Genomic DNA, 22,587 nt, shown 5'->3' with positions numbered 1-22,587 from the left:
TGCGGTGCGGTGCGATGGGGTGCGGTGCGACGGGGTGCGGTGCGGTGCGGCGCGGCGCGGTGTGACATTGGCAGAAATCAGCCAGCATATGTACTTGTACTACTGACAAAGCTGTCTCAGAGCAAAGTGATATTCGAACTAGCGTCTCTATCTTTTTAATTTTATTTTGTGTGTTCACATCAGTAGGTGTCACGACGTAGATGTCAAAGTCTTATTCAGTATCTACTGTGAGACAAACAATCAAAAGTAAAGCATATGATGGTTTATGAAATCTTGGCCACGAGGACTTTAATACTGAAATATCTCTCGTATCTTGTATTTGGAGTAGATAGAAATTACTCTATTAAGTAGGAATGGGTTTAGTATTTTAACCTTTGTCCGTAATTCAGACGCGTTTGTAATCTGTTTGTCTCATCACTGACACCTGTGAGAGTGACATCTGTGAGAGTGACACCTGTGAGATTGACACCTGTGAGAGTGACACCTGTGGGAGTGACAGCAGGGTTTGTGACAGTCATAATTTTATAATTTTTTACAAGACTGTATTATGCTATGATAATAGTGCAAAGAAAGGGATGTATGCGACTTTTTACCCAAGAATATACAACAATATATATTTCAGTATATAATAATATATGACTTTACACGTATATTGCAAACAATAGTAACTAAGCAGAATATAGGGACACATTGTTACAATAAGTAAGTCACAAGCACTAAGCACCATATAAGCACTAAATTCAACAGTGTTCTATACAGTTGAGCGTCTGGTAGCTGAATCACGGGCCCAGGTTTGGGTACAAAATCGTGAGAAGTGAGGTGAAATGGTGTTTACGTCGCGTCCAAGATTATTGCACTTATAAAGCAACGTGAATGCGCGCGTGTGTCCGTGTGTGTGCGTGCGCGCGCGTACGTGTGTGGCTGCTTGTACTAGACCCATGTTGATTTTATAGTGCTAGCCCACTGAAATACCATGCTGCAGTTTAACATGAATACCCCACTCAGACACAGTATACTGACTCCGAGCTGACCAGTCCTTGTTTTAGCCCCTAAATGCGAGCGACAGACAGGGTAACAACAAGTACCATCTTTTAACGTCTTTTGGTATGGCACGGTCGGGGATCGAACATAGGGCCTTCCTCCCTCGGGGCGGGCGCCCTGAACAACGCATATTAAGACGTCAGAGCGAAATGTACCAATTCTATTTACATTGTCAGTAAACAAAGAATACTATATAAAGAAAAGCTAAAACTCAAACTTCACCGATAATGCTTTTCCACACACTTAGCGCAAAATGTGTGTCAAGTTCATCTCAGATAACTGACGCCTGCATTATGAACATTACTAGTTGTTAGGAATATACGGACAAAGCACGCGACTGCCAAGAACGGGGTTAGTCGTCCATTCAGGACTTGTTTCGACAGTAACCGGAGGGGGAAAATCGGTGATTCTTACGATCGGGATATCATATTTATCTGTAAGTGTTTTCTATTATGATACTAAAGATGATTTTATTTATCTGATGATTATTTCATAAAAATCTCACCACCTGTTGAAAATCTTGACCCGAGAATAGTTCCAGTTCACACAGGCGATGAGATATCATCGACAGGAGCGCAGACACTTTGTCACCGTTTGACTTTTCAAGTGTTATGTGATGTCCAGTGTTTATGAAAACCGTAGGGTTAGTCTATGCTTTCATCTGTTAATTGCTATGGTTTAAGGTGCCTTGTTTGTTTTATTTTGCTGTTTGAAAGGCGTATGTGTGTTACGTGAGTGATCGCAGTGAAGATTAATGAATGAACTACTCTTGACATGAACTTCATTTGGGTGAAAGGGACGTCATCTCAAATCACAACAAAGTTCGCTTCCAACATTATCAGTGGATCAAGCCATACCGCAACACCACAGACACTCACATGGTACAGTTGTTAGTTTGGAAGTCTAGAGTTTAGCTTTGTTAATCCAAGACTTAATCCAAATCTTGAGGACTAGTTGTTTGGATTACTCTCAACATCATAAACATGCTCAAAATCTAGTTATTTTACATAGCCTTAACTACAAGTCCAAAATGAGTTGTGAATTAGTGGCGTGTTCAAATTTGAGTGGGATCCTGGGGACACTGATGTTTGCTCCTACAGTATTTGAATCAAGAACCCCCTCCCTCCCCTTACACAGTATATATTTTAAAACTCGAACAAGGCAGATGGCCTATAAGTGTTGCCTGCCCATCTTCAAAGTTATCTGCCTGCATTCAGACATTATAAATGTTAAAAAATTGCATCTTGCTTCAGTTGAGATAATGCTAACAATCACTTGAGAATCTACAAGAAGTTGTAATAAAACTAAAAACATAAGTAGTCTTATCTGCAGTCTGATTAGACAATGGATGAAAATATTTATGGTTTCACTACTAATTTTCACTACTACTTAGTATTTGGTGTAAAGAAAGAATATCAACTTATGATATCCAAGTACTCTATCGGAATATGAATCATATCGCACCTATAATCATGATAATATCTGGATACCTATATATGATATCGCATCCCAACTGTATCTTTACGCATCTAAGCTGCCCACAGCGATATTTGCTAATATATTGGCTACTGAACAATCCCAATTAGCACCCCTTCCGATTGATCAATGTACACAAGACTTATTTATTCGCATATAATACGCACTCATGTGTTATATGCACCTTTAATTATGAGCAATTAAATGAAAGAAGTTGTTATCCATAAATTGTCTACTTTAACATTTAATTTTTGTTTGTTTAGCCTTAGACCTGATCATACTGATAGATTCTGAAAAATATTATGGTAATTATTCTGAGTGTCCAGACAAAACTGTGGACAAAACTTTAGATTTATCATTCCAAGGTAGACTCGTTGTATCATGAAGTCCTTCCACTCTTTCAACATGTTTAACTTTTGTTTAACATAGCTTGGATTGTTTAGACAAAACACAATCCTTAAGACATGTGCAATATTTTCTCATTTTGCATCTTAATAGCTGGACACCCTTAAAAATATTTCAAGTCATGATGATATTATGATATCCTAATTTGACATTCCTGTGCAGCATGCTGAGACAATATGAGACCTATGACATGGATACATAGTATGACTTACTGTATTAGTACTGAGCAACTCACCATGCTCATATCACACTGCATTGTCAGTGTTACTGTCAAAATCAGATTCTTGAAGGATATTTGTATGTTTGAAAAATATTGTGATTCACATGTCAGTCAAGGATTATCATGTTTGTTTTTATCACGATTAACTGGCAACTGTTGGACATGAGTAGATTTTTATCCAGATTAAAAAAAAAATAAAGGCAGAAGGCAATTATGTTTATTTTTTCTAACTGTAAAAGCAACATCCCACACTATATCAGGTCTCCAGATAAATTTTTGAACCATTGTCACTTGAGCTCAGGATAAAGGATGAAGTCATCCCTTTTGTTGTCATGGGAAACGGGTTGTAATATTACATATTGATTAGAATGCATTTATTTATTAATACTCAAAACATACAAGGAATTCTATTGATTTCAATCAAGCTTTATTATTGCTAGATTCCAGCAACATAAAAAATGACGTAATGAGTTATTCATGTTAATGTTTAGGCCAACTTTAGTGTTAGAAATTAGGGCTGGTTCTAGTTGAGTGAGTTAAAATTTAACATCAGATCAGCATTATTACAACCATATAGCGAAGAAGGCTGGTTCTGGGATAGGTTTCATCCTGTAGTATTTGAATATAGCTGTATGGGGGACACTCTGAATTTTTACTTTTAGCGTGATGGTTAAGACAAGGACACAAGGATTTTCATGCTTAATTTCGAGCACTGTTAGTCTTCAACTCATTTCAACCATATTACACATGTTAAGACTAAAGCTTGATATGGAAATTGCAATTATTATGATTATATATTTTGTCAGGTTCACATTCTTTGCATTCTAGTGCCCAAGGCACAGTTCAAATCGCAATTTCAGTGTTGTTGTACGGTTGTAGAAGGGCATAAGAGTAAACAGCTTTGTGGTGGTGTTCATTGTCTGTAGCAGGTGATAGTTTACTTCATCACATGAACACTGCCTCCGTGGTCTAGTGGTAGAGCGTCCACCAGGACCAGGGTTTGATCCCTGGCTGCGTCATACCAAAAGACGTTAAAAGATCGTAGTTGTTGTTACCCTGTCTGGCGCTTGGCATTAGGGGGCTAAAACAAGGACATGTCAGCGTTAGAAACTAACAGTTTTAGACCACTAGTCCTTATTATGATAACAAATAGCAAAACCTTTAAAAAGGGCAAATTTCTACTAGTTTTTATGAAACCTTAAGTATTGGGCAGTTTGGCAAGGATTATAGGACTACTGCCAATTTCTAACACTGCATGTCAGCTCAAAGTCAGTATACTGTGTCTGAGTGGGGTATTCATGTTAAACTGCGGCATGGTATCTCGGTGGGCTAGCACTATAGATCGGCATCAGTTCGGACTAGTACAAGCAGCCATACACACACATGCATGCACGTCGCTATATAAGTGCAATAATCTTGGACGCGACGTTAAACCCCATTTCACCTCACCTCATCACATGAATAGTGTGATTAACAAAATAAGCCTGGGCATTCAGAAATGAAAAGGAATCTCCATGTCAATGAAAGGCAAGGGAAAAACATTGTGTTATACAACCTCTTATATCTAGCTCTTGGTGATATGACATTCACAGAGTACAAAAGAAGAATCTTTAGATCCCAAAGGGCAGACCAAAACATCTTCATGAGTGCCCTATGGCACACTTGATAAAAAGACATTTATATCCCAATGATATCTTATATTGATCTTCTGATAACAAGCTTACAGCCCACCCTTTGTTGATGCAGTGATTGATTGGAAATAATCATCTTTGGGCGTGGAGAAAAAATAGTGCTGTATATTTTGGTTTATTATTTCAAATTCTGAATTGTTGATTACTTTATAATGATTATACTTTGAATTATTACACAAATGAACAGCGTTAGAAGTTCGCACTAGTCCTGTAGACCTTGCAAAACTGTCCAATAGTTAAGAACATGGACTTGTAGAAACCTGCTATTTTTGAGGGTTTTGTCATATGTTAATATCATTGTAAGGACTAGTGGACTAAAAATGTTAGTTTCTACCGCTGATGAACATGAATATCATGACTAATATGCAATCACTTCGGACTTTACTCCCACATCAGGGGTAGACACTGCCACTAGTCCTTTGATCGGAGACTAGTGAAAAAATTCAGGGATTTGTTGATTTCTACAAAAATCTATCTTTCACATAAACTACTCATCCAAAATTAGCTGCAGACTAGTGGGATTTGACCAATGGTGTTTATCCTGTTACAATAAGCTGACAGTAACCATGGTAACATAACCGAAAATGTAGCAGAAGTAATGTCAAAAGCAGCGTGTAACCATGCTTGCTCACTAATATGCAACCAATATTAGACACCGTCAATGTTATTTAACATATTTATTAGATTTATAATTTATAAACTTCGACATGCAGTTTCTGGAAAGTACGCAAAATGTTAGCATGGTTAAGAGCCGAGTCTGATTATGTTCAGTGATTGGTACAACTTGATGAATTATGCATGTTACAAGCAAATGATGAGAGCGTTTTAATATTTTCAATCTACAACATTCTCAAGTTATGATACCTGATCCATTTCCTGGCAGTGGTACAGACTTTGCCTACCCAAGACTGTTCCCAGTGTATGAAGTGTTGGGAGAGACTGTAGCTACAGGCATGCTACAAGGTTCTTGCAGAACACGCTGGAGTGGACACTCGGCATGGGATCTCAGTGGGCTGGCACAAACTAACATCTAGTCTCTGAAATGGACATATCGTACAGAAAAAAAACAACAGTTGTTAAATTATCTTTTTAAAAATTAATAAAAAGGGGCCCAGAGATTCTCTCATTTTCAGATACTGCAGAAATCTAGACTTGCCAAAGATTATGGACTTGCATGGGCTGTATTTGATATATTTGTATCAGGGTCTGTGAGACAGACTAGGCTGGCACTATAAAGTCGGCATTAGGCTGGAGTAGTACCAGTGTGCACGTATGCACACACACATGTGCATGAACGTCCCTCTATAAGTGCAATAATCTGGAATATGATGTTAAACCCCATTTCACCTCACCTTACCTGTACGGAGAATGTGGTTGATATAGCTATCAGCAAGTCAAAGTTTGTGAATTTCAATCCAACCACCTGACCAGGGCCCAGTGCCATTAAGCCATCTTAGACCTGTGTGGGAGTTGTGATTGTCTTTGCACTAAGATCGCTTTGTGGAACTGGGCCCTGACAGACCACTACCGTATTCGACGTAATAAGCGCCCTGCTCTAATAAGCGCCCACGGCGATATTTGCTAATATAGTGGCTAGTGAACGATCTCAATTAGCACCCCTTAAAATTGATTAATGTACACAAGACTTATTTATTGGTGTATAATACACACTCGTATGTTATATGCACCCTTAATTATAGGCAATTTAATCCTGGAAAAATATATCTGTCGTATATAAACATTTCAGGCTGTCAGCATAAACCACGAAATTTATGATCTTTCAACTGAAAATAATATTCTAATAAGAGCCCCCTATTTCTAATTTTGAGAGCGCCCTGGGCGCTTATTACGTCGAATACGGTATGCTGCTATCGTGTCACTTGTGTTGACATTAAAACAGTTACTATCCTACCTACCAATTAGTCAGTGATGCATCTATATGGCATGACTTCTTCAGTTCCAGGAGGGTGTGTTGGGGTGAACCCTGCTTCCCCATTCTGATGCATATGTTACAGTTATCATCGTGATCATGTTTAAACATTTGGAACTTACACCAATGAATGGACATTGTAAGTGTTATCATATTACTATAACAATAACAATAAAGATAACATGTCTTCCAAGCACAAATTGCTACATGGATATTGCAGTCGTCAACAGGTGTTGTGTTAACTTATGATCACAACATGAACCCTGCCTTTTACAAAGAGCTGTATCAATGTGTGTGTGTGAAACCCTCAATTTCATGACTGAGTGCACCACAGAACATAAATATGGTGTTGTGGCTGTGCTTAGTGACCCAACTGATTTGTGATATATATGTATGTGAGAGATTATTAATCAGCATGGTTATTAGCCAAGTGTGTTTTCGTATTGATAATATAAGGAATAAAAAGTGTAGTATGTGAGCTTGTGGCAAGTGTTCATACTTTGTTTCCTAATGCATGACAATAAGAAAACACACATCATATGATGTCATTCTTAAGCTTATCAGGGGGCGGTCGGGTAGCCTAGTGGTTTAAGCGTTCGCTTGTCACGCTGAAGACCCGGGTTCGATTCCCGACATGGGTACAATGTGTGAAGCCCATTTGTGGTGTCCCCCGCCGCGATATTGCTCGAATATTGCTAAAAGCGGCGTAAAACCATACTCACTCACTTAAGCTTATCAAAGACACATTTTGTTTCACCAGAGTAACTTAAGAATTTATACAGGAATACAAATGAGTTTACTAAAGGCAGTACCTGAGCGATAGACACGAGAGGTTTTTGTCCACTACTCCGTATAATGATAACATCAGGGTTCTACCTTGACCTACAAAACTAGGGGCCCAGAAACAGTTACTAATTTTAAGGGTCCTTACAGGAAATAAAGTAATGAAATGGTGTAGTTTACTGTACAGTAATATTTTATATAATTACTTTATTTACAGGAACTATACATTTGTGCGTACTGGACGCACATTTCTGCGTTGTGTAAAACCCTGAAACATATAGCAAAACGCTTAAAAGGGGCAAATTTCTACTATACCTGATGATACCTTAATTATTGGTCAGTTTGGCAAGGACTATAGGACCAGTGCCAATTTCTTCTGCTGTACCTGCCTGTGACATTATTTGTATTGGTTTGCATCAATATTCATGATAGTAAACATTATGTGATAAGGATGAATATGGTAAGGTATTGTTTTGAAATTGTATATATGAGGAAAACAAATGTGTTATTTTGACATATTCTACTTAAAACTGAATAAAGAAGAAACCAAATAATGTTGAATTTTAACAGTTTTTAACCTTAAATTACTCAAAAATGAAATATGTTGTTTTTGTGCGAAATCGTCTGTTGTGAAATAAAATTAGGATACACAGGCTCACTGAGGAAGACTAGCTCCTTACATATATCGTGTACATGTTGGCAACAGATATATCTGGCTATGTGGAGTGTGGATTACATGGCGTTACTTTTTACATGTTTTAAGTAGCCTAAGCCAGTCTGGCAGCCACAGCCAAATCAGTACATGAAATCATGTAATTAGTTACTGGCTCAGGTAAGGCATAATTGCTTACAAGGTGAATGTATACACTGGGGCATGAAGTTAGTTTGGATGTTTTGGAGATTACTGACATTCAATGATGCAAATCTGTGCTTAACAATTGTAAGTCAGTGTCTTTTGGCATCATTTTCTCCAGATTTTGGCATGTTTGGTGGGAGTATGTGGACTCTCAGTATTATCATTGATTATTGGCTGATCTTACTAGAATAGACAATTATTTTACAGGACTCTGACCTCGGGCTAAAATCTAGGGATGTCACTGTATATTGTGATATTGATGTAATTGTTTTGTCGCTGCTGTATCAATACAAATTTGTGAATATTGATACTAAATTAATAATTCTCTGCTGCAGAAATGTTTCAATTTATCAAGATTACCCTGGCTAAGAAGGACAATGAGAAGGTTGAAAAATCAATTTTTAGCATTTATTGGATCAGCCAAATTAATTTTTGGCATTAAATTGAAGGTTTACATGGGAAAATTTTATATTCAGGTATATTTTCTCAATAATCTTTTGATTAATTGAAATATAGTGATACTTTTGAGCTGTTGAGTCTATATGAGTAGTATTATTTCCAATCAATGACAGCCGTTTTAAAGTGGCAGATGATGTATTCCAAACTATGGCTTACAATATCGTGATTCTTCATGAGTCAATGATATATAATTGGCATCTGAGTCATTAAGTTAACCATGTTAGCTTGATGTAATCTTTCAAGTTATCTATGTGTTATCAAGCACATCTAGGTTATCAGCATGGTTTAGTATACAACGGACCAGCATTATATATGTATATGACGTGCCTCTAGAATTTAGGTCAAACGTGATCTGGAACAAGTAAATATTGCTGTGACCAGAGAGTGAGTTGTCACTTTATAGTGTCAGATATCAGCTACTATAAGCCTTTGTGAAGAGGTCAGTGGGCCAGTCTACCTATCCCAGGTGTATTACTCAGTCAGTGATTACAGGTGTAGCTCCCCGTGGCCAGGTATAAATACACACACAGCCATGTGGCCAGCAGTTGTCTGTTGACAGCCTTGGTACGAACACATTGCAAGAGGCTCGCCGGTTTCACGCATTATCAAATTAGCCAATATTTACAGAGCATATACAGAGTGGGACGTCTCTAGGTGCTGCATGGATCCTACTGCTGGAAGTGTCAGTGTGTGAGCTTACGTGCTGTATCTGCGATTACAGCAGGGATATCAGAGTTACATACCTTGTCTGACAATACCAAGTCATCTCGGAGTGGAAACTCCTAATAGCTTTTGTTGGAAACCTGACAAGTAACGGAGTAAGAATAACAAATTTTAATATTTTTCCTGAGATAATCGTGTTGAACTGGTTAAAAGCATACATGTCATTGTTTACTCTTTTTCTGAGAACATTTCAAGAATGAAGTGATCGGTATGAGTTGCGTAAAATGTTTTCCGGTATAAGATTTGAAGTGTTTGAAAAGTTAAGTTTTCATTGTTATTTCTGAGGATACCCGTGGCTTTTGTTCTGACTACAATTTATTGACTGTTCATGTTGTAATCTGAATAACGGTACGTAATGATGATGCTACTGTATTGATAGTCACGACACAACAATATAGGGCAGTGGGGTAGCCCAGCAGTTATGTGTTCACCCATGCTGAATGGACCAGGTTCTATTCTGGATGTGTTCCCTCATAGGATACTGTACATGCTGTAAGTCTGGAAAGTTTTGCGAGCAGGAAAGTACTGTGAATATTGTGAGTAACACACTCACAATAGTTTCATGATGCACTTTTTTTGTGGATCCAAAACAAGCAAAAAACGTAAGGAGGTATATTTCTTCTATTTACTTCCACATATTTTCAACCAGCCAGTTGCATAATTAAATCAATAATCCATCACTTCCTGTTACCATGGTAACCCTAATTACACATGGTCACTCAGTGTCAGTGGTCTAATCAGGAAAGTTCACTGACCTGCCACATCTCGTCAAGTTGCTTACTTAATCCTGAAATACCCAAGCCAGTCTATACTGTTAGATAAACACGCTTCTCCAACCTCCGTGCCAACTACAAAAACCCACTGACTGACACTGAGATACAATTTCATCACGCTGTTTTCTGCTTATAAAAACTAACATGTGCCGAAGTAGCTTTGATCTTTGGTAGTCTCATCAACAGAGTCTCGCAAAACTTTCCAGACACAGTTAAGGTTAGTGGTAGATTATTTCATGGTGCAAAACTTTCCAAATTTACTGTATTGTAAGAATTTTAGCAAGGTAGACACAATTTATGGGTAACAACTTCTTTATTTTACAGTTATTACCGTATTCTACATAATCAAAATTAGAAATAGGGGGCTCAAAAGAGTTATTAGAATATAATTTTCGTGAGAAAAGAAACAGTTGAAAGATTTCGTGGTTTATGCTGACAGCCTGAAGTGATACAAAGAAAAGTCGGTGCATACTATACACGACAGATATATTTTCCAGAATTTGATTGCCCATAATTAAGGGTGTATATACACATGAGTGAGTATTATACACAAATAAATAAGTCTTGTCTACATAGATCAATCAGAAGGGGTGATAATTGGGATCGTTCACTAGCCAATATATTAGCAAATATCGACATGGGGGCTTGTTACGTCGAATACGGAATGCATAATTGTGTCTACCTTGTCATCCAACAATTAAAGAATTTAAGCACATAGCCACACCCTCTTTCTCCCTGATCCCTGGCCTCAAAGAACATTAAATGATGGCACTTGTTGTTTTCCTGCTGATGTCATGGGTGGGTACCCGGTAGGATGAGATGGTAATGTGGCTGTTAACCTTCTAGCGCCTCACTGGCAGCTTGGGTTGTACACTTCCCAGGGAGCTGAGAAAGAAAATCGAGTGCTCGACTCAGAATAGAATACTGTGTCTGAGTGTCAGAATAGAATACTGTGTCTGAGTGGAGTATACATGTTAAACTGTGGCTCTTGTCTTGACCACTGTCTTGTCTGAGGTAGAGCACTCTGAGAATACAGTGATCCACTCCCCATGATGTTGCATGTCTGACAGTGCCCTTGCCCCCTGTTTGTACGAATGCATGACATGAAGTCCAGGTGATTGACAGCTGGTAGTCGGTCAGTATGTCAAATGAGAGGCTCATGTTTACGTCATGACATCAGGAGCATCATTTGATTTGCATGAGTGCGTGGGATATGGAGGCAGTGTACAAGCTGTCAAGTGGATGTTTGTCTCGCAGTACCAGCTGTGGCCGTGGTGGGTGGAATACCAGCAGGGAAATACTTAAATATTTATTTATGCATTGTGTTGGTGATATTGTATCTCTAGTGTCTGCATTCTGCAGGTCCACTGACAGCTGTTTGTGGAATACCGGTATACATGGATGCAATGTATTCTAGCTTACAACCATGGAATCCTATATGCATCAGTAGGCTGTACCTATCATATCACTTGTGTGTATACTTTACCAAGGGTGCCAGTTTGGGCCAATTTTCATATTGTGATTTATAAGTATTTGATAAGGCCTTTCATGAGAATCTCTACTGCCGTAGTACATGATTTGGGTCAATTTTCATATTGTGATTTACCGGTATTAATATTTGGTAAGGCCTTTTATTAGAAAATCTATTTCCATGGTACATGATGCAGGTCAAGTTTCATATTTGTGATTTATAAGTATTTGGTAAGCATGGTAAGGACTTTCATTAGAATCACTACTGCCATGGTGTTATGTTATTATGGTCATCGTTCTGCCTTGATTCATTATTATGTAGATTTGCCAGTCATCAATTTCCTGGTTCATGTACATGTTGTAAAGGAAAACTGTGTCACAAGACACACAGACTCTGGCAGTGGAGTATCTAATGTCATGACTATAAGATGAAGTCCAAGTACATCCGTGTGTTGCCTGTTACTATGTATCAGACTTTGTGGGGTCTGGTTAGAGTGAGTCCCCAGTGAATGCTTGTCATAACAGGCGACCTAGTTGGATCAGGTGGTCAGGCTCTGTGACTTAGTTATTACATGTACAGGAGTAGACACTTTGGGTGAAACCAACTAGTCCATGGCTCATATCGGACTATGGCTCATGCAAAATAATTAGATTTAGGTTGAAAACATAGTTCCTCTGGATTTTCTCTGGCCCCGGACTAACAGACTTGTGGTCGTGTCTGCATGTGTCATACGTCAAGCTGGTATGTTGTATGTTATTTCCGTGACGGGTTTGCCGGGGGGCACGGGTGGCCCAGTCGTCTAAGGCACCGCATTTCGCTGTGCAGGGTTGCGTCACTTGGGCACACCAGAAACCTATGATTTTGGCTTCGAATCTCGGTACGCCCCGATTATGTTTCTAGGTTTGTCAGCACCATACCCGTGCTCGTGGGTTTCACCGAAGTGGTAAACTTCCGAGACCTGCATCACTTCGGGCTTTCCTCCCACATTAAGCTGACACACCGTGATATAACTGGAATACTGATAAAAGCGACATTAAATCCAACTCACTCACTTGTACGTTATTTCAGTCACTGGTTTGCCTAGCCCATGCTTGATTACTTGGAGGCTGACATGATTATTGCTTACTGTGGCTAAAACAACAAACAAATATTGATCAGATTCTATATTTTATGTTGTTTGTTTCAGGTCAAGATGAGCGACATGAGTGACCTTGACAGGTGAGTGTTAACCAGGTGTAGAGATCAACTCGATGTTGGTATGAAGAAATGCCCTGAAACATGAAATATTATGCTATCCCTTAGAATAATCTTTCCCTGTTCATTGGACAGGGATTTATTGAAACCTGCTCAGAACGATAATCAAACCCATGTCTGCAAGAATTGTCAGTAAAAATTAAAAACATCTAATTCATGTTCATATAATTATTACTAATGTCATGGGTGGGTACCCGGTAGGATGAGATGGTAATGTGGCTGTGAACCTTCTAGCACCCTACAGGCAGCTTGGGCTGAGAATGAAAATCGAGTGCTCACTGATCCATTGACCGGGGTAATAATAGTGTAGCGCCATGAGCATCCACTTTGTGAATGGAATCTGGCACATTATAAATGCACTTATTATTTATGAGGTGACTTCTATTTTGCTGAAAACAGGACAAATAAAGAGGGAGGTTTTAATGCACGGTTTTACATTAATGCATTGAGTGCAATGTTACGATATACCTATGAATTTTAGAAAATTATGAGTTTGGAAAAAGCCAATTTTGAACATGATTTTACTTTCGTAGTATGTCCGTGACCAAGTGTGTCAGTTGGTGCTGTAGATGAAGTGACTTTTGTCAGTAGCCAGTAATGTTGTATTTCTCTGACAGACAAATTGAGCAGCTGCGTCGCTGCGAGGTGATCAAGGAGAGTGAGGTGAAGGCCTTGTGTGCCAAAGCGCGGGAAATCCTGGTGGAAGAGAGCAACGTGCAGAGAGTTGACTCCCCTGTCACGGTAAGTACTGTCAGGGTGGGAGTAGTTTTATTTTGGAAAAATATAGAAGTGACTTAAACATGTTACAACCCATGTGATAATTTGTCTTTTTAGATTATCATGATTAAAGCCATGTTAGCATAGGTCGACTGTATGAGTGTTTATAACCGCCTGTTTACATGTCAGATACTGCTTGGTGTAAGAGGCGACTAATGGGATCGGGTGGTCAGCCTCGCTGACTTGGTTGATGCATGTCATCATATCCCAATTCTGTAGATCACGCCGCACTCAGCAATATTCCAGCAATATGATGGCGGTCTGTAAATAATCGAGTCTGGACCTGACAATCCAGTGATTAATATCATGAGAATCGATCCACGCAATTGGGATCGATGACATGCATCAACCAAGTCTGACCACCTGATCCTGTTAGTCGCCTCTTACGACGAGCATAGTTGCCTTTTACAGCAAGCATTTATTTAACAAGCAAGGAATCTGTCATGATCCTTTATGACCATCATTTTTTATTGATGTTGCAGGTATGTGGAGACATTCATGGTCAATTCTATGACCTCAAGGAACTGTTCAAAGTTGGAGGTGATGTCCCTGACACAAACTACCTATTCATGGGGGACTTCGTAGACAGGGGCTTTTACAGTGTGGAAACATTCTTACTACTTCTAGCTCTTAAGGTATGTAACTATCAAGTCCAAATCTTTTCCCTTGCAAACCAGTAAACTCACGCTTTTGATGTTCCAATTTCCGAACCAACTCGACCAGGTTTGTGAAATGGGTAATCACAATGCTATGTTGTTTAAGCAGCCTGTTTTGTCCGTGTTAAAGCTGACTCTTAATTGCCTGTCAAATTATTATATTATTCGTCCAGGCAACATCTCAACAGCCCTGTTCGATTCCCAACAAGGGTACAGTGTGTGAAGCTCTTTTCTGGTGTCCCGTGATATTGCTGGTATATTGCCAAAAGCGGCGTGAGACCATACTCACTCATTCACTCAACTGTCCTGAATTCAAAACACTTATTCAAGAATGAAAAAAACAGTTTCAGCAGGCACCTTTATTAGACTTGCTGTATTACTCTTATGACTTTCATGGTGAAAAGAAGTGTTCAGTGAAGAGAGTGTATAATATTCAGGCTGATCCCAGCAATGGATAGTGTCTGGAATTCATGTTCTTACTTGTATTTTACTGATTAACACGGGTATGTTGTAGTTTAGCTTTGCAACAGGTCTAACAGGTCTGTTGATGTGCTCTGTTGTTAGGTCCGATACCCAGACAGGATAACCCTGATCCGTGGCAACCACGAGAGTCGGCAGATCACGCAGGTGTACGGCTTCTATGATGAGTGTCTTCGCAAGTATGGCTCCATCACTGTTTGGAGATATTGCACAGAAATCTTCGACTATCTCAGCTTGTCAGCAATTATTGATGGGAAGGTAGGTGTCTACCACCTGTATATTGTTTGTTTGTTTGTTTGTCAGCAATATCTTGGCTGTATGACAGTGGTCTGTAAATAACCAAGTCTGGACCAGACAATCCAGTGATTAACATCATGACCATGAACCTTGTCTGGAATCCCCACATGTTTTCAGCCTGTGTAGGTCTGAATAATTATATCTCTGTCTGGAAAGAACAGTGTAGCTTGCTGCTGCACTTGACTGCCATGTCAACCTGTTCTGATGTTGTAAGAGGCATTTGAGAACAGGATCTCATCCTGGAATCTGCTGAGAATGGGTCTTCGATAGGCTGTGTCACATAAGCCACATACGGTAATGATCGGGTGGTTATTGTGTATGACCTGTCTGAATGTGTGTCATTAGACCCTGAAACCGTGAAGGTCCTGGCTAGAATAGGTCTTAAGCAACCCATGCTTGCCGTAAAAGGTGATTATGCTTGTCATAACAACGACTAGCGGGAACGGGTGGTCAGACTCGCTGACTTGGTTGATGTATGTCATCATATCCCAAATGGTGGATAGATGCTCATGTTGTCAATCACTGGATTGTCAGGTGATGGTGGGGTAGCCTAGTTGTCTAAATGTTTGCCTGGGACACCAAAGGTCCAGGTTCTATTCCCTTCATAGGTTCAATGTTTGAAGCCCATGTCATGTGGAGTATTGATGAAAGACGCATAAAACTCTACTAACTCATTCCAGGCTCTGATCTGATTTTTTACCAGCAGAAATGATTATAAGATATATCTGGAGCATTGTCAACTGTAAAATAACATTCCCTCACTCACTCCAGAGCATCATGTCACAACATGATTTCATAATAAGCCATTGGCCTCAAATGCTTAACAGATCTTGTCAGATCTAGCAGGCTGTGTTGCTAAAGAATTGTGAACTTTGACCTGTGATGATCTGGGGTAGAATAGGTCTTCAGGAACCCATGCATGCGGCTTACCTGGTTGATGCATGTCATTGTATCCCAAATGCGTGCATCGATGCTCATGGTGTCAATCACTGGATTGTCTGGTCAAGACTTGATTATTTACAGACCGCCGTCATATAGCTTGAATATTGCTGAGTGCGGCGTTAAACAACAAACAAAACACCAGCAAGTGAGTACTTTGACAAATGTTTTATGATGTGATATTCCACACCCCAGAACAAATACGGAGTAGTGTATACAATCTTGTTTCCTATTTCAGATATTCTGCGTACATGGTGGCCTCTCACCGTCTATTCAGACGCTTGATCAAATCCGGGCTATTGATCGTAAACAGGAAGTGCCACACGACGGACCCATGTGTGACCTGTTGTGGTCGGATCCAGAAGGTAGGTCACAGCATGTCACAGATAGGGTCACAGAAAAAAGCATGGTTTAATTCAACCACTTTTCAAATCTGTGCGAACCCTGTGTATAGTTGCAAAGGCTCGTAATGCTACCAACACCTCGTGGATCGGGGCCCAGGTCCTGAACAACCATGTCTCTCAAACAGACTTCCTGGGTTATCTCATCTTGAAAATGATTCAACCAGCATTTCTGACTACTTTAAATTTGATTTTAATATAAAAGTCAAATGTTTTCATGAAAACAGTAAATGTATTAAGTCTTTGAAAGGCACTTAGAAGTGATACACATAAGGAATTTATGGATGTCAACTTCTTTGTTATGAGGAACACAATTTTAGAAGTATATGCTTACTCCTTCAATATATTCTGCTTCTGTCATTTTACCATCAAAGTGCTGGAAAAGTTCTTGAATTTTATGGACAGTTGTTGAAAAGTACTGGTCTAGCTATAACAAATTTGCAAATGAAAAATATGAACCTATGAACAGTTTGTGGATTGGGACCCAGGTATGTTTAACGAATCAGTCTTTGTTTACACCACGTTTATTCATGAATGATTAGCTCTTGTATACAGAAAATGAAAGCTAGTTGTGCTGACCCAGTACTTTTTTCCCCCCGAGTTGTCACCTGGTTAAGGGCTGTCGGGTAGCCTAGTGGTTGAAGCGTTCGCTCGTCAAGCTGAAGACCGGGGTTCGATTCTCGACATGGGTACAATGTGTGGGCCCATTTCTGGTGTCCCCCGCCGTGATATTGCTGGAATATTGCTAAAAGCGGCGTAAAACCATACTCACTCACTGTCACCTGGTTAATGTATTAGGTACTAATGTGTCCCAAGAGTGTTTGTCAACATGTTGAATGTCTCTCTTCAGATATGCAGGGCTGGGGGGTGAGTCCGCGGGGAGCAGGGTACCTGTTTGGCAGTGACGTTGTGGCACAGTTTAATGCTGCTAACGACATCGACTTGATCTGCCGAGCTCATCAGCTGGTGATGGAGGGATACAAGTGGCATTTCAATGAAACAGTATTAACAGTGTGGTCCGCCCCCAACTACTGCTACAGGTACGTCTACAATAGTTAACTCTGTATGATCTAGATTTGGACTGATTTGGCTGCATTGGCCTTTAGAATTCACTTGGCAACAAATATTGATACCAGTCACTGCATGGACCTAAAGATGAAGTAACCTGCCGCAAACATCAAATACATTATTTCCACATCGTTAGAAATTGGCACTTGTCCTATAGTCCTTGCCAAATTGTGCAATAGTTAAAGTATCCTAAGGACTAGTATAAATTTGGCCTTTTTTAGGGTTTTGCTATATGTTATCATTTTGAGGAATAGTGGACTAAAACTGTTAGTTTCTATTACTGTTTCCACCATCTATATGATAGTCAGTATTGATCATGACCTGTGAAGATCTGGTGTAGAATAGGTCTTCCGCAACCAATGCTTGTCATAGCAGGCGACTATGCTTGTTGTTAGAGGCGACTAACGGGATCAGGTGGTCAGGCTCGCTGACTTGGTTGATGCATGTCATTGTATCCCAATTGCGAAGATCAATGGTCATGATATCAGTCACTGGATTGTCTGGTCCAGAATTGATTATTCACAGACCAACGTCATATAGCTTGAATATTGCTCTGTTACTTATATTTATTTTGTACATTTGGATCACTGTTGACTGATTGTTGGTGTGTTTGTTAGATGTGGGAATGTGGCTGCTATCCTGGAGCTAGACGAACACTTGCAGAGGGACTTCACAATCTTTGAGGCAGCACCACAGGTATGTCACAGTAACAGGCAACTATGCTCGCTGACTTGGTTGATGCATGTCATTGTATCCCAATAACATGTATCAATGCTCATGATGTCAATCACTGGATTGTCTGGTCCAGACTTGATTACTTAGACCACTGTCATATAACTGGAATATTGCTGGGTGCGGCATTAAACAACAAACAAACAAAACAAACAAACATGACCATGCAGGATGTTGAATGTGGGGATATTCTTGCAAGAGCTTGAAGTTGATACAATCTATCAACCTTCCTTATCAACACATTTCATTTGGCAAAATAATTAATTAATTGTATCTTTCTGTTACATATGGCTTTATGGACAAACATGTTTTCATGAAATGTTCAGGGGTAGATTTAACAACAAATTTGTTTGTAGCCAGCATGGCTTGCTCCTTTTGAAGTTACTTGCCCTTCTCCAAACTTGCTGGCCTACAACTAAATGGTCGGGAATTGGCCGAACCTGTGATAGCATAGCTCTAAATTTTAGAACTCCTCTCCGCTGAAACATTTTTTTCTGCTCTCTGAGATTAAATCTTGGCTTTCGTTTGCCTCATTTCGTAATGATTTATGAGCAAATAAAGAATTTCATGGACACAACATCACAAACTGGCAGCCGATTGTCATTCTACTGAGATGATCCAGTTAAAAAAATGAAGCATTCACGGAGAAGGGATGAAATTTTGACTTGCCAGACAGGCCATCTACTTTATGTTTCAGCAAGCTCTTTGTAATTTTAAGTGGCGATGGGCTAACTGGCCAGCAGTTAAATCAACCCCTGACTCTTTACAATTTAGAGGTATCCTCAAACTTCATACAACTATTTCACTGACATCTTGTTTGTGGTCACCTGTTCCAGGAATCACGAGGTATACCGTCAAAGAAACCACAGCCGGACTACTTCCTTTAACCAGCGTCATCTGTAGTCTCCATGCTCATCCCATTGTAAGATACTCATTTCACCGTCATCACATCATCAACACAGAGGACACAAGACAGTGTCAGCAGCCGAACTGGAGGTCTCTCCTGTCTCACAGTGTCATGACCTCCGAGACCGAGGTCAGGTCAAGTGCTGCGTGTTTGGGTGTCTGGATTCATGACAGCATCGCTGACACCTTGTACACTGCAGTCTGTGGAAACTGTGAAGAAATTGTGTGATTGTTTTCTGGCCTCTGTGGAGAAACACTTCAGTGTGTTCTCAGACTACTGAATCTAGCTACCTGTCATTTTACCTATATTTGTATTTTATTTTTTCTCCAAAATTGTTGATATTCATGTACAATAAAGAATTTGAACAAGTCCTGTTTACATTTTAGATGTACGAAATGATGACGATGATGAATTAGTGTATGTTTGATCATGTTGATGTCATTCCACATTGGAATGGAGACATAGTTACTAACATTGAAACAAGCTTGTGGAAGTGACTGTGTCGAACGCTGACATATATCACACTGATTTGGACAGCGACACAGCCCCACTGTCCTCAGAGCTAGATTGAAGCTGACCCTTTGTGTGACATCAGGTGTGTGTGTGTCAGTTTTGTAAAGGATTTGTATGGTCTGTCAGTGTATGGCTAGGGGAGGGGTTGGGTGGGGTGGGGATGGGGGGCTTCAGGTAGCAGGTATATAGCACTGTACCATGGCTTCAGATTGTTCAGATTGGTTGAATACTTGTGAACGATGGGCCCGGTATTCGACATGCAGGCCATGGAGACCCTAATAGCTCAGAAATAGAGGGTGATTTGTAATTTAAGGGATCAATGACCTGGTCTTTGGACAATCTGAAGCACTGCTGTGTTGTAAGTAAGATAGGACATATATCCTGATATTTTAGATTATATTTAATCTGTCTGCTGATAAAAATATTTTGTTTGATTAGAATGTGGATTTGTTGCAACATGCCAAGACAGAATAATATCCTAATATCATCATTGGGTTTTGTCTTGATGTCCCAGGGTTCCAGCTACAAAATTTCACTTCTGATGTGTGATTTACTTAGTGTCTGAGATCAGGCTACAGTATGTTTCCACACCCTGGGTAAGACCAAAACAGGATTGGAATCTTGCCATTTCACACAGCTTTATTAATTTTGGATAAGACCCCTTACATAGAACCTTCCGATTTTATGATAGGTGTGAGCTATTTCACTTACATGCCCCAGAATCGTCATTCTACCTGGTTCATATTGATGGGGCCAAGTCGTCTAAGGCTCCACAATTCACTGTGGGGAGTTTCATCCTTAAGGCATACCTTAAAATATTTTATTGTGAGTTCATATCCAAGCTTAGCCCTGTTTCTAGGTTTTCAGCACCATACCATGCTTGTGGGTTTCACCTAAGCGGTAAATGTCAAGACATGCATCACTCCCACATCAACTGACCCTCCGTTATGTAACTGACGGAAAACTGTTCAAGGTGATGTCAAACCCAGCCCACAGAGTTACTTCCTTGAACTGCCTGTTTACTGTGTGTTGAAGATATGAGCCTGTGTTAACTTCACCCTGTGTGTTTGTGCATCCTCGGTCATCCAGGGTGTTATATACGGTAATATGAAAGAAACGGGTGTTCTTAAACTTCTTTTGAGTGCATATTTTGAACAGAACATTTTGAATCTATAGCGGCAAAGGAGTGCCAGGTATGTATCCTGATACGAAGATATTATACCCTGGATAAATGAGGATGGTGTCTGTGTGAGTGTAGTCCACCAGCAGTACTTCCCAGCTTCACCTTGTCATATACCAACACAGCATATCACTCATTGTAATATAATAGTTGACGCTCATCTCTTGTCATTGCTTCTGTGTTCTTGTGTTGATCATCTTTCCCCAGCTTGTATGTACATGTTTAAACTCTGCACATCATTGATGAGAGGTGTATATTTTTCTATGGCAATTTCATCAATATGTAACAATATTACAGGACCATTCTGTCCATGCATCTGTGAGTATCCCACAGTGCAACCCAACCTGTTGTACAGTTATCTCCCTTACATGTTCCTCTGGACACTGAATGGCAGTGGACTTTACCACACGGAATGTCATGTACTTGGACCAAACAGCCAGAAATGATTGTCAGTGCCTGCACAAAGGGGAGATAGTTCATAGATTTTCCTGCCTCGGCTCAATAGGTTAGTTGATGACAGAGATGTGTGGATCGGCCCACACTGTTGCTTCACACAGGACAATCATAGGAGCCGTCATTCAACAGCTACCTTTACAATAAGCATTACCACTGTGGAGGGGGAGCGTCAGGAGCTCCGTTCCCCACACTTGAATATACAAGGTCCCAGTATTATGGAATATGGTATATCAGTTTCCATAGTTACAGGGTATGGTATATCAGTTTCCATAGTTACAGGGTATGGTATATCAGTTTCCATAGTTACAGGATATGGTATATCAGTTTCCATAGTTACAGGATATGGTATATCAGTTCCCATAGTTACAGGATATGGTATATCAGTTTCCATAGTTACAGGATATGGTATATCAGTTCCCATAGTTACAGGGTATGGTATATCAGGTTCCATTGTCACAGGATATGGTATATCGGGTCCCATAGTTACAGGATACGGTATATCAGGTCCCATGGTTACAGGATACGGTACATCAGGTCCCATGGTTACAGGATATGGTATATCAGTTCCCATGGTTACAGGATATGTATGGTTTATCAGGTCCCATAGTCGCAGCATATGGTATATCAGGTCCCATAGTTCTAGCATATATCATATACAAGTCCCATGTATGTGGAATACAAAATATACTCAGTTCAACAGACATGGGATAGGACTTATATCAAAACCCATGGGCATGAAACACATCTGTATGTCAGCACCAACAATATGGCACTTCTCAAAGTGTGGGCCCAGCAATGCACTGGGGAATACATGTAATGATTTTGCTGTTCACTTTTTGATTGCTGAAGGCTATGACTGGTTTAGAAGACGAGATACTTTTGGTATTTGTACAGCAGAATAATAATTATGTTTATAAACTTGTCAAACATGTACGTGGCGGACAATATGCATTTGGCTGACTGAGGCTCCCGTCATATTTTCATGTCTCAACATCAAAATATTTTTCTATTTTACACATAAGCCAATGTACACTTGTGTCCAAACTGTTTCATATTTACAGAATCAAATGACCTAATATATATGCTTCAACGTTTGCAA

The 22,587-nt window shown here is 39.8% G+C and overlaps 1 protein-coding gene across 2 annotated transcripts; it reads left to right on the top strand.

Moving 5' to 3' along the window:
- Positions 1-1,384: 1,384 nt before the first annotated feature.
- LOC139455890 (serine/threonine-protein phosphatase 4 catalytic subunit) lies at positions 1,385-19,984 on the top strand. 2 transcript variants are annotated; one of them, XM_071237435.1, is made up of 9 exons: positions 1,385-1,477; positions 13,015-13,046; positions 13,700-13,823; positions 14,342-14,494; positions 15,080-15,253; positions 16,470-16,596; positions 17,483-17,672; positions 18,318-18,396; positions 19,269-19,984. In XM_071237435.1, exons 2-9 carry the CDS (start codon positions 13,021-13,023, stop codon positions 19,317-19,319), a joined length of 924 nt encoding a protein of 307 aa, XP_071093536.1. In that variant the 5' UTR covers positions 1,385-1,477; positions 13,015-13,020; the 3' UTR covers positions 19,320-19,984. The 2 variants fall into 2 exon arrangements, with proteins under 2 accessions (XP_071093536.1, XP_071093537.1); XM_071237436.1 differs by lacking the exon at positions 1,385-1,477 and adding an exon at positions 9,428-9,679.
- The last annotated feature ends 2,603 nt before the right edge of the window (positions 19,985-22,587 follow it).

Source organism: Haliotis cracherodii, unplaced genomic scaffold, assembly GCF_022045235.1.
Source record: "Haliotis cracherodii isolate W230 unplaced genomic scaffold, xgHalCrac1.p SCAF_11, whole genome shotgun sequence".
In the NCBI taxonomy this organism is placed as follows: domain Eukaryota; kingdom Metazoa; phylum Mollusca; class Gastropoda; order Lepetellida; family Haliotidae; genus Haliotis; species Haliotis cracherodii.
Note: the sequence above shows the minus strand (reverse complement) of the source record. Positions and strands in the feature narration are given on the sequence as shown.